Source organism: Malurus melanocephalus, unplaced genomic scaffold (assembly GCF_030028575.1).
Source record: "Malurus melanocephalus ecotype Western Australia unplaced genomic scaffold, MMel_1.1 scaffold_141, whole genome shotgun sequence".
In the NCBI taxonomy this organism is placed as follows: domain Eukaryota; kingdom Metazoa; phylum Chordata; class Aves; order Passeriformes; family Maluridae; genus Malurus; species Malurus melanocephalus.
The window spans coordinates 45,744-60,526 of record NW_026623373.1 but is presented as its reverse complement, the minus strand read 5'-3'; the positions used below and the strand labels follow the sequence as shown (position 1 = coordinate 60,526).

Here is a 14,783-nt window from a genome sequence, read left to right as displayed (position 1 = left end):
AGGCTCATTCACCYGGTGTGCAAGAGGCCAATCCACATTTGATTTATTTACAGTTCTGTGCAGGAAGACTTGTTGGGTGACAAATCCACAAAGCCAGCACGAGGACTACCAAAACTTTTCACTGTTTAAGCATTTTAGCAAGCAAGGGCATTCCTGTCCACTGGCTACCAGTTACCTAGTTCAGTTATTAATTAGTATTCTATCTTCTATTGCTTAATGATGTTCTCACTTCTCATGCTGTTTAGCCTATATGCTCAGTCTTTCACTCCTTTTGGGTCTGTGGGCAATCTCCCCCTGCCAGAATTACTTTTTACTCAGTCAGGGCTGACTTGAGCAAAGTTGCTGAGTTGTCTTTATTARTTTTATCCTTGTCTTGCGGATTCTGCCAAATGCCCTTGTGGCCCGTAAATTCTGCATTCTTTGTGTCCACTGTCGGTGGTACATCCTTCCCAAGTTTTGTGTTAATCTTCCTCTAGGTCTGAGATCATTGAAACATGTTGAGCCCTAAACCTCAACAAGGCAGTTCTATCGACAAGTAATTTGTCTTTTCAAAGGAGCTTGTTTGCTCCTTTCTTGTTGATTAGGCTTGAAAGCATACAAAGATCAAACATCAAAGGCCAAACATCAAAAAACGTCCTTTCTTCGAAGATTTTTATATAATCTACATTTTGCAACGCCTGGGGCGGGAGCTGTCCCGACCCCGCGGCGGTGTCACTGTCCGCTCGGTGCCGCCCGGCGGCCGCAGCGCCTCCCCCGCGGAGCAGGCGCAGAGCTCGGCGGGGGAAGATGGCGGCGGCGGTGCTGTGGCGGTGCGGGGTGCGCGGCCGCTGTGTGTCCGGCGCCGGGCGGGTAAGGCGCTCCCTGCGCTGCCGGGGCTGAGGGCTGAGGGCGGACGGCCTCCGCCACCTCCTGCCCCGCCGCCCCGGCTCTGCCCGGGCGCCGCTGTACCGTCAGAGGGAGGGCGCGGCGGGTGTCCGCGGCTCCGGCTGCCAGGGTTGGGGAGGCAGCCAGGAAAGGGACASCGCTCGGTTCTCCCCAGCTCCCGGCGCTGTCCGCCGCGGAGCCCCCGCAGAGGTGCGGGCTGAGGTCCCGGGACACGGCCTCCTGCCCCMGCGCCGGGCGCTGCCGTGTCTCCCACTTGGGCGGTGTCGCCCTTTGGCCCCGATAGCACAGCTGTGCGGGGCCATTTAGGTACATGGCTTGAATGCTGCTGTCCAAGCAGTGGCGTGACTGACYTATGACCGRGTTGAKCTTAYTGCAGCTTTCCAGTACCTGAAGGGAGCSTACAAGAAATCTRGAGATKAACTTYTTGCAAGGSCTTGTARTGATRRGACAAGAGGAATGGATTCAGACTGAAAGAGAGTAGGTTTAGATTAGATAKGGACGCGTTACCCAGAGAAGCTGTGRAARCCSCATCCCTGGAAGTGTTCAAGGCCAGGTTGGATGGAACTCTGAGCAACCCGTTCTAGTGGAAGGTGTCCCTGWCCATGGCAGGGGGGTTGGAATGAGATGATCTTTAGGATCCTTYCCAATCCAAACTATTCWATGATTCTGTCACTGTGGGTGTTGCTGGAGGCCWTTTCTTGTGAGTTTTCCCCGAGCACGGTGCTTCTCGCCAGTGACTGCTTGTGTGTTTCTGAGACKCCTTTCTGCACTAATTTCACAATCACTTCCACCCCCTGGCTGAGACTTGTTTTTTGGTTTGTCAGTGATTTAGATGTTTGTTGTTCGATTGSGGTTTTTTAAAGCTGTTTACTGGCTTCTTTGTATCTCTGTTTACACCTGAGATTTAATTTAAAACCTCAGCCTTAAGTAGTGGAATGATTAAATTGCACGGATGCTGTCATAGAAGTCTCTTGTGCGAGCCAGTAAGGAGACGGTAAGTCTGAAWAAAAGATTGCTCAATTATACCAACTTTACTGGCTGGATATCATTACAGTACTTTATTAGTCTTGGTGCAGCCTTCTACTTTCCTCTACTATGGCATGTCCTGCTATTCCTACCTCGAGCAGAAGGAAAGCTGCTTGTAATTTTTCTTTCATGGAGAGCAAGAAGACTGTGCTGTGTCTGTCATTAAACAGAGCACCTGATCAGAGAGTCTCATTACTCAGTAGAGGTTATCTCCGTATCCTGAAGGAAGGTGGCGTCCAAATGTCCTCTTGATTTGCAATCTGYGCCGTGAGCTGAAATTCTCCAGAGRGAGCTTTTCTCCTGAAGAGAGATTAGTAGAGGACTACTGAGCAAGTCCCAAAAGAGAACTTWCATGTTCCCCTTTCCTGGATGCTTAATCGTATTCTGGTATGCTGTGAAAGCATGCAAATTTTATTTTCACTGGCAGAATTAAAAAACAGCTTGTTTTTTGGGTTTTGYAAGTGGTTAAGGACAGATCTGTTCAGAAGAATTGTATTATTTCAGAAAAAATGTGATGTTCCTCAGATTTTCTATTTGATCAGCTTGTGTTCCTTAGAACCACCTTTAGTGTTTCTTTTTTTTTCTTTTTTCTTTTTTTTTTCTTTGCGAGAAGCTCTTGTACATCACAAGAGTCCACGTTCCAAAAAGAGTTGATAAAGTGCATATTTCTGTGTGAGTTGCTTGTACTGCTTTACTTTTGTGATCATTTTAGCTTTAATATAACCTTTGCACTCTGATTTTTGTTCTGTCTAGTGTCCACAACTCTTTGCTTCTAGTTTTTCTCAGAACATTCTGAGTTGGAAGGGACCCACAAGGATCATCGAGTCCAGCTCCTAAGTGAATGTCCCATACAGGGATTGAGCCTGTGACCCTGGTGATATTAGCACCATGCTTTAAGCTGTATTACATTGTCAGTGTAATTCCATGATCGTTCTCTCTTTTTTTCACTTGAATTACTTATGCAAATGTATTACCACAGAGAAAGATTCATTTGCACACCTCTGCAGGCCAAATTTAGTCTCTGTGAAACCCCCAATGCATTGTACCTGTGCAATGTGCAGATTAATCATCTACCAYTAAAAACATCTCTTAATTTTAGTGTTCAAAATGTGAATTAGTAAACAGAAAAATAAGTTCTAGTATTTTTACTGTTTTAAAACTACCTTTCTTCTTCATGTCAGTCTGTTGAACAATTGCTTGGTTTTATTAGCAGTATCATACAAGAGTAACCATTCAGTCTTCCACAAAATTGTATTAGATTTTTTTTTGTATTAAAATAAACACATTAAAGGCTCAAGTACCAGTTAAAATCAGAGCAAATAAGTATAACTTACAGTCTTCTAATTTTTCTGCATATCAAAAATAAAGCAAATCTGGTTTTGTCATACTTAAAAGCATTTGCAGCTTCAGGTTAAGGTAACTTTTGTACTTTAAATAATAAGGGAATTTCTCAATTATTTCTGTAATGCTGCTCGTCCAAGGCATTTAATTCGGTATTTAGATTAGGTCTTAAGTTAGTTTGGTATATTAGGATGCTGKAAATATCTTGTTGTCTGTTTTTGGWRTGACTTKCTTKGTGACAAATTTCTCATTACATTGCTGGGATATTTTCTTATTAGCATAGTTTGCTGGATGTAATGCTGAATTTTCTTTTTCCATGTGTGTTTTAAGACATGTTCCATGTTTAAGACGTGTCTTTTTGCTGGGACCAATCTTTCAGAGGCTGATTTGCTGTAGGTGGTATTTCTGCTGGGACAGAGTGTGATGTTGATAGCCTTACCTTGCCCAGTTTTGTCTGGGAGATAGCACTGGCTTCCTCAGTAGGGCAGGTCTTGTGGATTTTGRTTCTGTCCTGTTCTCCAGTAAAGAAGGAGATTTAGTTGGGTGCAGTAGTAAAGGATCAAAATCTTGAATCTCTTACTGAAGGTTTTTAATTACGTACATATGTATCCTCAAAATCACATGGATTTGTTTATGCATAAAATACAGTGCATATATGAATCTGAAGCCCAAGTCCTGCTGTAGTTAGTTGGCAATGGTTTTCCAAATGCTTTGAAAAGAAAAGTGATAGATACAAAAAATGCACAAAGTAGCAAGAATCATGATTGAAATACTTTTTCAGTAGTTCTCCAGTTGCAATAGAATATCTAAAAATAGCTCAAGTGCTTTCCTAGCGCTAGCATTTAAGTAACAACCTATGTGTGTTGCCATAATGTAATCTAGGCATTCTCATATTCAAATATATTTACTTATAATAAAGCAGTTGTGATTGTTACCTCTACTGTCATTGGAGAATCTGATCTTGCATAATAGTCCTGCATACAGAAAGGAGAAAAATTCTAACTTTTCTTTTTTTTTTCTTTCAGTTTTTCAGCCGTGGGCCAAATGTGCTGCATCAAGACAGCAGTGCACCCCAAGCTGCGTTCTTCTCACCTCTTCAAAAAGTGATGTTGCCACCAAATAGCTTCCAAGGGAAAGTGGCCTTTATAACTGGTGGAGGTACTGGGCTTGGCAAAGGGATGACAACAACTTTGTCCAATTTAGGTGCCAAGTGTGTTATAGCAAGCCGGTAAATATTAATGAAGATGTTTTAGAACTTTCATTTAGTACTGACTGCTCAATCGATCTGTTTTCTTCTTTTTAAATCAGAAAAATTCAGTTTATTTGGTTGCAGTACACTTTCAAATTATAATGTCATTTTGTGGATTCTAGAAACTTGCAGATTTATCTGTTTAATGTTATAAAAATGTTATATAAATGTTTAATGGTATAAAAATCAGTAGGAAGAAATAAACTAAACACATTTTCATGAAATTYGGCAGCAAAAGAAATTACTTCAGATGTTAGGCATAAATTCAACRAAAACACTAAAGAGAAAAGAATTGCAGTGGGCATTGAAGATYATTAATATGTTATTACAGGTGTTCTTTGTACACATTTGAATTTCAGTAAAGAATTAAATCTGTTCCTCTTSTGACTTTCAACAAAAGCTCTGATTTTCCCTTAATGATGATCTTTGGACAGCTGTCTTAACTAATGTAGTAACTAATGTAGTAAAGTCTAGAAGCACTTCAAAAGCTATACTAGAAATTCACTAGAAAAACAATGTCATTTTCAATAAAAAAAAAAGAAATGTGGTGATATTCATCCAAAAAATGTTTCTTCATTTTGAGTGTGAATACGTGTCTCTAATTAATGCTAGTAAAACAGTGGCTAAAAGTAAGTTGATTATGGTCATGTGCTTTTTTCTGGCTTGTCACATGTGATTAGCTTTAGAGTCTTCTTCCACTGTCACGTCTGAGTTGCTTTAAAGTAGCATTAACCATGAATTACTTGAAGTTTTCTTTCAAAAAGTTAGTGGTTAAATGTAGTTGTAWAGCTCAGTTTTCATGAAAATCAGCAACATGCCTGTGCTGATTTTAAAGTTTTCATTGATATTTGGTCAGAAAAAAATAGATATTTTAGTAATCTGAATTGTAATTGCATTTAACTGACATAAAGGATTTGAATACTTATTTCCAGGAAGCTGGATGTTTTGAAAGGAACAGCAGATGAAATTTCTTCTAAAACAGGGAATAAGGTAAATTTTTGCATAATTGTGAATATGTTATATATTATACTCTACATTTTATTGGACTTTTTTTTCTTTGCATTTATGTGCTTCTATGGACTTGTTTAATTTATGAGTGTTATAATTTTTAAGTCTTACAACTGCCTTTCCATTATTCTTTAGGTTCATGCCATCCAGTGTGATGTGAGAGATCCAGTTTCAGTTAAGAATGCTGTTGCTGAAACAATCCAAGTGGCAGGACATCCTGATGTAAGTCCTAGGGAAAGGAAAGAACTCATTCTTCATTACTGAAAATACTTAGCTTAGTAGGTCTGAGGAAAGTTACTAAGAGAGACAGTTAATATAATCTAAAAAGACATTAAAACAATGGCATTACTTGAAGGTAAAGCTAACATTCATAGTTAAACTGGTTACTCTGTTTCTGTGCTACTTAAAATATTTGGTGGCCAAATAAGCAAAATGTTTTTGTCCTTACTCTGAGGACTAACATCATCTTTTAAATAGTGGGACAGTTCTGAAGGGGTTCTTTGAATTAAGTRAACAGAATATTGCCCTTAAATCCTTCTGAAAAAGTGACTTACACCACCACCACACTTACAATTCAGTGTTTACTGAATTTCATCTCTTGCTTATTAACACAATGCCTCACAAATTAGGAATGGAAGTAATCATGAATGTCTTCTTTGGTTCTTGCTTAGCTTATTAATATACACAAAGGAGGTTTTAATTTGAAGATTAACRTCTCATAAAATCAAGAAAAAGTCTTCAATCAAGCCAGGCATTGCTGTTTAACAGTTTAGCACAAAACAACAGAGCTCTTTACATCAGATTGTGAGGAGGGTGATGTGGTGGAGTCTGAAGGATGAAGTAACCAAATTCTGATTTGATTGGTCGGTAACAACTTGGATTCTGCTACCTGATAGAAAATGTGATGATGTAGCATTGACGTAAAGGACAATCACATTTAAAATTGTTTACTGTAATTTTAAAACTGTTGTATGTGTATTGTAGACAATTTGCACTTACCAGGGGCTTCCTACAAATGTGGTGAGARCCTACTGAATTTTAAATGTTGTAAGWAGTGGAGCAATTGTATGCTATATAGCTGTATAGCTGTATGCTATGGCAGTGCTAGAAATAAGGCAACTCACTGTCCTGGTTTGTAGACAAGRTTCTCTGGATATTATTTTGACTATTAATAATGCAGTTTTTAGCCAAAGTCAAAATCACGATCTTCAGGTTTTAAGTGTGTGCAGAGAGGGAGGAGATTTTTTCCTGTATAGTACACTTTTAGAACACGAGTAATTTTCTGAATAAATGCTTCCCATGACTTGTTCTTTACAAGCATTTATCTTCACTTTAATTTCACATATTTTATGTATTTAAGATAGACTGCAGAGTAAATTGAATATTCAGTTCCTTTTGTCCAGTTTTTCTCTTAGTTGCAGACATGAGATACCCAGGATTCATAAATTTGTATCACTCACTGCCACCCTGCATGTGAGGTGAGGTCTCAAAGACAGAAGTTAATGGCAGCAACTTGAAAGTCCTTCAGGCTTTGTTTCGTTCATTCCATTCCCAAGAGTGTTACTCCCAATTAGAAAGCAATCGTTCTTTTGTCACGGATTATTGTCATGGAGTGTTGTTATGGCTTATTGTCATGGGTTACATACCTCAAAGATTGTATTGTGCAGTCCTTAGTTCACTGTTTTATATTGTGTTTTTCCAGTATTTATTCAGTGATTCAAGTAACCTCCCCAGTATCTCAACATGTTTGGACTTTTTTTGTCTTCARATTTGAGGGAGGATGCACTTGAGACCCTATGGAAAACAGTGACTTAAGTCACTCTCTGCATTTTACAGTTCCTCAGTACTACACTAGGAAGTTTGGAAACACAGCACATTTTCTGTTACTGATACTGTATCTATGCTGCAGAAGTTAAAATTTCTGATGGATTATTCTCTCTCTTGTCCTACTCCTGTACCTCACTTGATGAGGCAATTTTTGTTTTTGTCTCTGGAAACTGAAAAGCTTTTGTCTCAGGAAAAGTTATTTTTAGTTAACTCTTTTCCTTCATATGTTTCAGGTTGTGATTAACAATGCAGCTGGAAACTTTATTTCCCCTTCTGAACGACTTTCTGCTAACGCCTGGAAAACAATAACTGATATTGTACTTAATGGTACTGCTTTTGTAACTCTGGAAATTGGAAAGGAACTCATTAAAGCACAAAAAGGTATCTTAAGCATTGTGACATATTATGACTTGCTTTCCTTGCCTTACTATTATTATAGCCAGTTTTGGGAGTTTGAAGAGAAATACAATTTTTAACATTCCTCTGTAAAGGAACTTAGTTTTCAGTGAAAGCTGTACTTAAGTATCACACAGTAAATCTGGCTAACAGTTATTTCATTATAACATCAGGCCTTGCTTGGATCCAGAGGCCAACTGAGGTTGAATATAAAAATTTGATTGCAGAGTTCCAGTTTTAAAACATTTTTAAAATAAAAAAATTAAGTCTTTCTGTTAAAAAGAAAAAAAGCTGTCATTTCTTCTGTATTTTCTCTGTATATGTTAATTTCATTGACCTGAACAAGGGATATTTATTTAAATAAACAAGTCAGGATATCCCTGAATTTTCCTCCTGCAGTAAAATAAAATACTCAGCTGTGCTATTTGATGAATAGTACAAGAGAGAATTACCTTTGAGATAATTTGAAAAAGAATTTTGAAATTGAAATCAGATCTTATTGTTCCAGGTGCAAATATCTTAGAGCAGTCTGTGAGGATACTATGARTCTGGCAGTTTCTAGAACACTGGGGTGTCCTTTAGGTCTGCAGCATGACCTACATTAAGTSTAATGTAAATAATAAAAGTTCTCTGCTTTTAAGCTGCAAATTTGTGCTGGGTATTTTAAAGGAATTTGTAATCTGCTAGCGTGTTCTGTATTTTTATAAAGTGAAAGAAGTTAATTGGTTGGTTATTGTCCATTTTATGAATATAAAATTATGGGCTTTAGACAAAAGAGTTGTGTGTGAGCTGAGTGKCAGAATATCAGAGCTGTAAATTTTTCCATTACTGCTTCTGTTCGCCTAGCTTGCCTCTATTTAACTTGTATTTTAAAGAATCAGTGGTTTAATTCTACAAAAGGTATGACTAACAACCATCTCTAGATAACTGCAGAGTTGTTCTGTGTGTTGATTTTTCCTTTTAAAGTCTCTCAGTGTAGAGTCCTTTTTTATAAACAGGTCCCATGGTTTCTGGATATCTGCTGGTATTTCAGTCATGCTTCTCTTTAGTTTCTCGTGTGTAGTATCACTGTAATTTTTTACCTGAGTCAGTGCTTACATACAATCTACCAGTAGTGTATATTGTTTTAGAAATATCCCCATGGCAGCTATTCTAATTAAATAATTTTAAAAATACAGTAAGTAGAACAGTTATTTTAGTTGCTATGACATAAGCAGTGAACTATCATCTCTTGTCCTTCATTTACCAGCTACAATAAACTCATGACAGTCATTGATCAGACAATCAGAATTTGCAGGATTCTATAAAAAAAAGATTTTATAAGCAGTTGCAGTTTCTGTTATTTTCCAGAATGTTTTTTGCTAAATCTGTTATAAAATATAAAGCATATAAAAGAAAGTAGTTATTTGTAATAGAGTTTGTTGTTATAATRAGAATAGGCTTTACTGCAGAAAAAGCTTCTGAAAATTTCTTAAGAATCTTTGTATTTCTGCTTAAACTTTAGCTAAAGTCCTCAACTGTTATTTTCAGATTATGCCAAACCTAACAGTTAATTGTAATTTTTTTTCCTTGCTTTTTTTTTTTTGTTTGTTTGTATTTGGTTTTTTTTTTTTTTTTTTTTTTTTTGGTTTTGTTTTTGTTTGTTTTTTTAATGTGTGTATAGTTTTGGGGTGTTTTGTTTTTTTTTCTTGTTGGTTTGTTGGCTTTTTGATTTTGTTTTGTTTGTGGTTGGTTAGTTGTGTGTTTTCTTGTTTTCACTCAGGAATTGATGCATTTAGGGCAAAACACACAGATAGTGGCAACTAGGCTAGGGCAGCTTCTGAAAAAAACACACTAAGATCTTTGGCCTTCATTTAGACTGAATAATGCATTAAGTTCATTATTAGTAGAAGTCTGAAGGCTTAGATCTTCGGAGCCTAARTCAATAGCTATTTGCACTTACCCGGAACAACTCTTGACAGTCATGCAAAAGAGGGAACTGAAATAAAAAGACTTGAAAAGAAAGTTTCAAAGACCATATTTCTAAAACGCCTTTTCACTAATCAGATTGAAATGCCATCCCTAAAACTTGAGCTGCAAACTTCTCTACCATTTAGCTTGCTTTCACCTTACTTTCAGAGTTTGATCTTAATGGACTTTTTGCTTGTTTGGTGTGGATTGTTTTTTAAGTGTTTTTACAACTTCTAGGAGCTGCATTCCTGGCTATTACAACAGTTTATGCAGAGAGTGGTTCAGCATTTGTGTTGCCAAGTGCATCTGCCAAAGCTGGTGTAGAAGCAATGAGCAAGTGAGTAATACAGCAAAATGCACACTTTCATTTTCACATCCTTGAGATGGGGTAATTGGTCTGTAAAAATGGAACTAGTTGTACAGTCCACCTATTCCACTCTAGCACGAGAATTTGATCCRGGCTCCAGTGTCCTACCAAGAAAATAGTATGCTGACAGCTTCTTACAGAGGGAATTATTAACTATTACTGGTTTTATCAGAAGACCAAGATAAGGACAAGCTGAATTATTTTGGCAATTGCAAGTTTCAAAGTTARTTTTACAGAGTTTTGATAATCAGATTCTCTTGCATTCTCATGGGTGAACCAGCATGTAAAGACAGTTATKAGGGGAACTGTTTGAGACCTTGCATGCCTTCCACATTCTTCTGTCTGAGGAAAAGATGTGCTTGTTGTTTGGGTGCAGTATACTGTAGCTTCAGCTCTGTTTAGAGTCATCAACAAACTTTTTTCCTATCAGTGTTTAAAATGAAGGTCTGCAGCTCTACTCAGTTCAGTGCAGTACCAGGTTGATGTATCCATGTTACTCAGCAAACAAAAGGATTTGTCCCATTTTTAACTTAAGGTTARTTCTTTGTAGTGCATAGATCTTCTTCTGCATTTCAGCAGAAAGACTTGAATAGCTTGGCAGCCTTTTAGTAACTAGAATTCTTTATCTGGAAAAAAATGAGGGTCTGAGTAATGGTCTTAATTTTTGTTCTACAGAGCTGTAACGGAAATGTGTACTTTTCAGAGACTTTATGACTCAGCCAATTCATTCACCATAGTAGATCCGAAGTACTCGTTATGCAGAGAAAATGTCATAAAGCAAAATTATTCTAGTGGTCCAATTTTAGAATGTATCCTCTGTTTTGTGTTATTTCAAAACATGTGATGTGAGAGCTAAGCTGCAAATGTTAGAAATGTATACTTGTGGGATAGCCTAAATTGCCAGAGAAAGATGATGGCCTAACAGTTGTTTGTTAAGGAATTCAGGTGCCAACACCATCCGTGATTTGCAGGGGAGAAAGAATTGTTCCTTTATGCTGCCTTATCTATGATTCATCTATTAAATCAATATTCCTCTGTTTGTGAAGGTTTTTTTGCTTCTCTGAAATTATTTTATTAAGCACAAAAAACCCCTTAAATAGAAACGTCTGTTTCARGAATGTTCTAGTATTTACTCATTTGATTAAGTTTAAATACTTTTTTCTGAATAGGATTAAGATATTGTGTTTAAAATATTGATGCATTCTGTTAATGAATTTTTAGGTCTCTTGCGGCTGAATGGGGTAGATATGGCATGAGATTCAATGTGATTCAACCAGGTCCAATAAAAACAAAGGTACATGGCATGAAGTGAAACACGGCTTTGAACTGCTTTGTAGTACAGACTTACCTTTACAGCAATCTAACCTTTCTGTAGCTGTAAATTCTAATATGATTTACTTGGTGGGCCACACTGTGTGCTGGAATATTGCACACACTTCCCTCTTAGTCTTTTTGTAAGAAAGGATTTCTTGAACTTCTGAGACCTGCCACTGTTCCCTCTACTACACTTGATATAAATGGAACCTTTTTTTTAGTGTTTCAAATAATTGGTATTCAAAGTGCTTAATGCTGATTCTTATCTCTATGTACCTAGTTTGTCAAGTGAAGTGAATTCTTAAACTTGTTGGAGTAAAGTTCCTGTTTCTGCCTGAACCCCTAATTTTTAAACCAAATATCTCATCATTTGCAAAATTTTAGAATCTCTTTTAGGTATATGAGAACAGAATCTCACTAGTTTTGTTGAAAATCTCAAAACTAGAAAGAGAAAAAAGAGGCAAGGAAATGAGAAACTTTGAAGTGAGTGAGAAGGAGGACTGGAGGGTTTGAAGGAAGTAATCCAGAGCAGCTGGAACAGGAAGAATAAAGAAAGCAGTCCTGCAAGAAGAGAAAGGAGGATCCATTTCCCATTGAATCAAATTACTATGATTATGAACACTAACAAGTAATAATGGTATTACTTCTTCCTGTAAAATATTTCACAGTAGTTTTTGCTGTTGTTTTGRGAATAGGGGGCAGAGTTGTTTGTTTTTTACTTTTTTGTTTATTTACGATTTTTTCCTTTTTCCCTTTTGTCAGTTTTAGATGCTACACTGGAAAACTTAGTTTTAACTCTTTTCACTGTAAAGAAAAATAAGTGGCAGGATTATAAGAATGTTGAAATAGCATTAGAGGATCAGACCAAAAGTTCTCCAGGATTTGTATCTTGTGTATTTTTAAGTAAGAACAGAAGAAAAATATTTGGCAAGTTAAGAGATTTAAATGTCAATATTGCAACCTCCAGATAATGTTCCTTTTTGGAACTAATAGTGTATAAGCTGCTTGAGATACTGTGTGTTCTTAATAAAGTGCTACATTTGGTTCCAACTTCACATTTCCCTGAAAGCATAAAAAGGCAGACAGCATATTGCAAAATCAAAGTTCTCTGCCTTAGGGGCAATATCCATGTCTTTAAAACATATTGTAGTAAATCATGATGGGAAAAGAACAAGGCACAGAAGCACAACACTGTTAGGCTTATAAACTAGCAATTAAAAACATGGAAATAGGAGACTTAGATGGCATGATAATAGCCATGATTGCATGAAATACAGTGTGCTCTAAATCATTACTTCAGTAACTTAACATAAAAAACTGATACATTTCTGATTTTGAGTGAGATTATGTCCTTGTGGAGGAGCCAGACAGAAAAAATACCTTTATTTCCCATTTTAAGCTATTCAAGTACTTAAGCTTCCAGTGACTTCCTTTAGCTTTAGCAGTTGCTGCAATTTAACTAAACTTGATTTTTTCCCCTTTTTCGTTTTATTTGCTCTGTCATTCATTTTTTATCACTTTTCTCTTCCTTTTCTCCTCTTCCTTGTTCCTCTCCTCTGTCCATGCAGCAATTTTGAGTCTTCATTATTTCCTCAAATGTTTATCAAGGGTGTTTGAGGAAAAAAAGATTATTAACCCCTTTTGTTTTTCACAGATAGATGGTGGGTGACTATCCCAAATGTCTTAAATTCCAGCTTATCATCAGTAGATGCGTATCAGTGCAACRGAGATAAAACACTTTTTCTTTTCTACTTCCTTCTTTCTCATGCTACTGACAGGGTGTAGACAGCTTACTCACAAATACTAACTTCCATATTGAGTATGTGGAGTCAGATTTCTGTTGGATTTTATTTTCTGTTGGATGTTGCTATAACTTCTTTTTTTAATGTATTTTTAAATTCTCAGGGTGCTTTTAGCCGCCTTGACCCAACAGGTCAATTTGAGAAGAAGATAATTGAGAGGATTCCCTGTGGTCGTCTGGGAACTGTAGAAGAAATTGCAAATCTTGCTGCCTATTTCTGCAGTGACTATGCAAGCTGGGTTAATGGAGCAGTGAGTTTTGGTTCATCTTGTTTATACAATTAACCCAATGATGGTGTGAGTATTGCTGATATTTTTTTAAAGCCCTGGTTTCTGAAATGAAACAAAACATCTAACTTTAAAATTCTTTACAAGTACTATTCACCTTTGAAGTGTAGTGCATTGTTGTTAGCACCTTTAAAAAGAACTTTTAAAAGTGATTGAATTACATTATTCTGAGCATGGGCTTTTCTCASCCAAATCTGTAAAAWTTGCTTTCACAGTTCATAATAAGGGAACACTACAGAAATTCCACTGTTACTAAATACAATGTTTGTGCTTTTTCTAGGTTATTAGAATGGATGGCGGAGAATATGTTTCCATGGCAGGAGAATTCAATGATTTGAAGAGGGTATTAATTTCCTTGCTTGCTATTTTACATTCAGACAYTTTGATGTGTAATTATTATATGAAATTCCAATAAAATTCTTTTTTCTTTTGTTAGGTTACCAAAGAGCAGTGGGATATGATGGAAGCAATGATTAGAAAAACAAAAGGCTCCTAAAGAATAAAACTTTATGGTGGAGATTCTTGGAAATGAACAACTACTTTTTCATTAGTACTTARAAATAACCAATTGAGAAATAGCCTTCAAAGTCTTTTGTATGCTAATTTCAATAAAATATTTTGAAATTATTGTATTTGGAATATAATCTGTATATTTTTCGAATTTAAAATCTATTCTGTTGTCAGTAGTGAACAACAGCTGGTCACTAAAATTTTGTTGTTTTTTAGATTGTCTTAAAAAAGCCATGCCATGGTTTACAATCATCCTTTTATTTTTTTTTTAATCTTTGTAAGGATTTTTTTTTCTCCTCAGATATATGCAATATTTCTTCATGTTGTAATTCCAATAGCATTTCGGTGCTATCATGACTGAATGTAATCAATCTGAAAAGAGAAACAAAAAAAGTTCTAAACTTGCAAATACAGTTTCAAGTTATTTGCTGCACTGCATGCACTGAAAAAGGATGTAACTCCTGTGGTTACTTAGGAAATCTTGAAATGTAAAACCATCTTGGTCTCATCTTCTGTGACATTTTCAGTCTGTTAATTATCTTATTCTGAACTTTAAAACTGGCATTTACAGACTGCAGTGCCTTTCTAAGGAGCTTGCTCTTTGTCATGATGAAGTTAATGTTCTTGAAAATGAGAAACTGAAAATCATTTGTTATTAACATATGTATGGCTATAGGACCCCCTCAATAAAAAGTAATAAATTAAAGGCTTTTAAAGGATGTTAGTAAATTGGGACTGAAAGTGTTGAAACRTATTTGTTGAAATTCACAAAAAATCCCTAGTTTTCATTTGCATTCACAGGCTGGTACTAAAGAAATTTTA

The 14,783-nt window shown here is 36.5% G+C and overlaps 1 protein-coding gene across 1 annotated transcript; it reads left to right on the top strand.

Annotated features, from left to right (window-relative positions):
• Window positions 1–759: 759 nt before the first annotated feature.
• DECR1 (2,4-dienoyl-CoA reductase 1) lies at window positions 760–14,342 on the top strand. Its single transcript, XM_057371092.1, has 10 exons — window positions 760–849; window positions 4,278–4,480; window positions 5,434–5,491; window positions 5,645–5,731; window positions 7,570–7,717; window positions 9,920–10,019; window positions 11,271–11,343; window positions 13,269–13,415; window positions 13,732–13,794; window positions 13,888–14,342. The coding sequence occupies exons 1-10, from the start codon at window positions 787–789 to the stop codon at window positions 13,945–13,947; spliced, it is 1,002 nt and encodes a 333-aa protein (XP_057227075.1). The 5' UTR covers window positions 760–786; the 3' UTR covers window positions 13,948–14,342.
• Window positions 14,343–14,783: the final 441 nt, after the last annotated feature.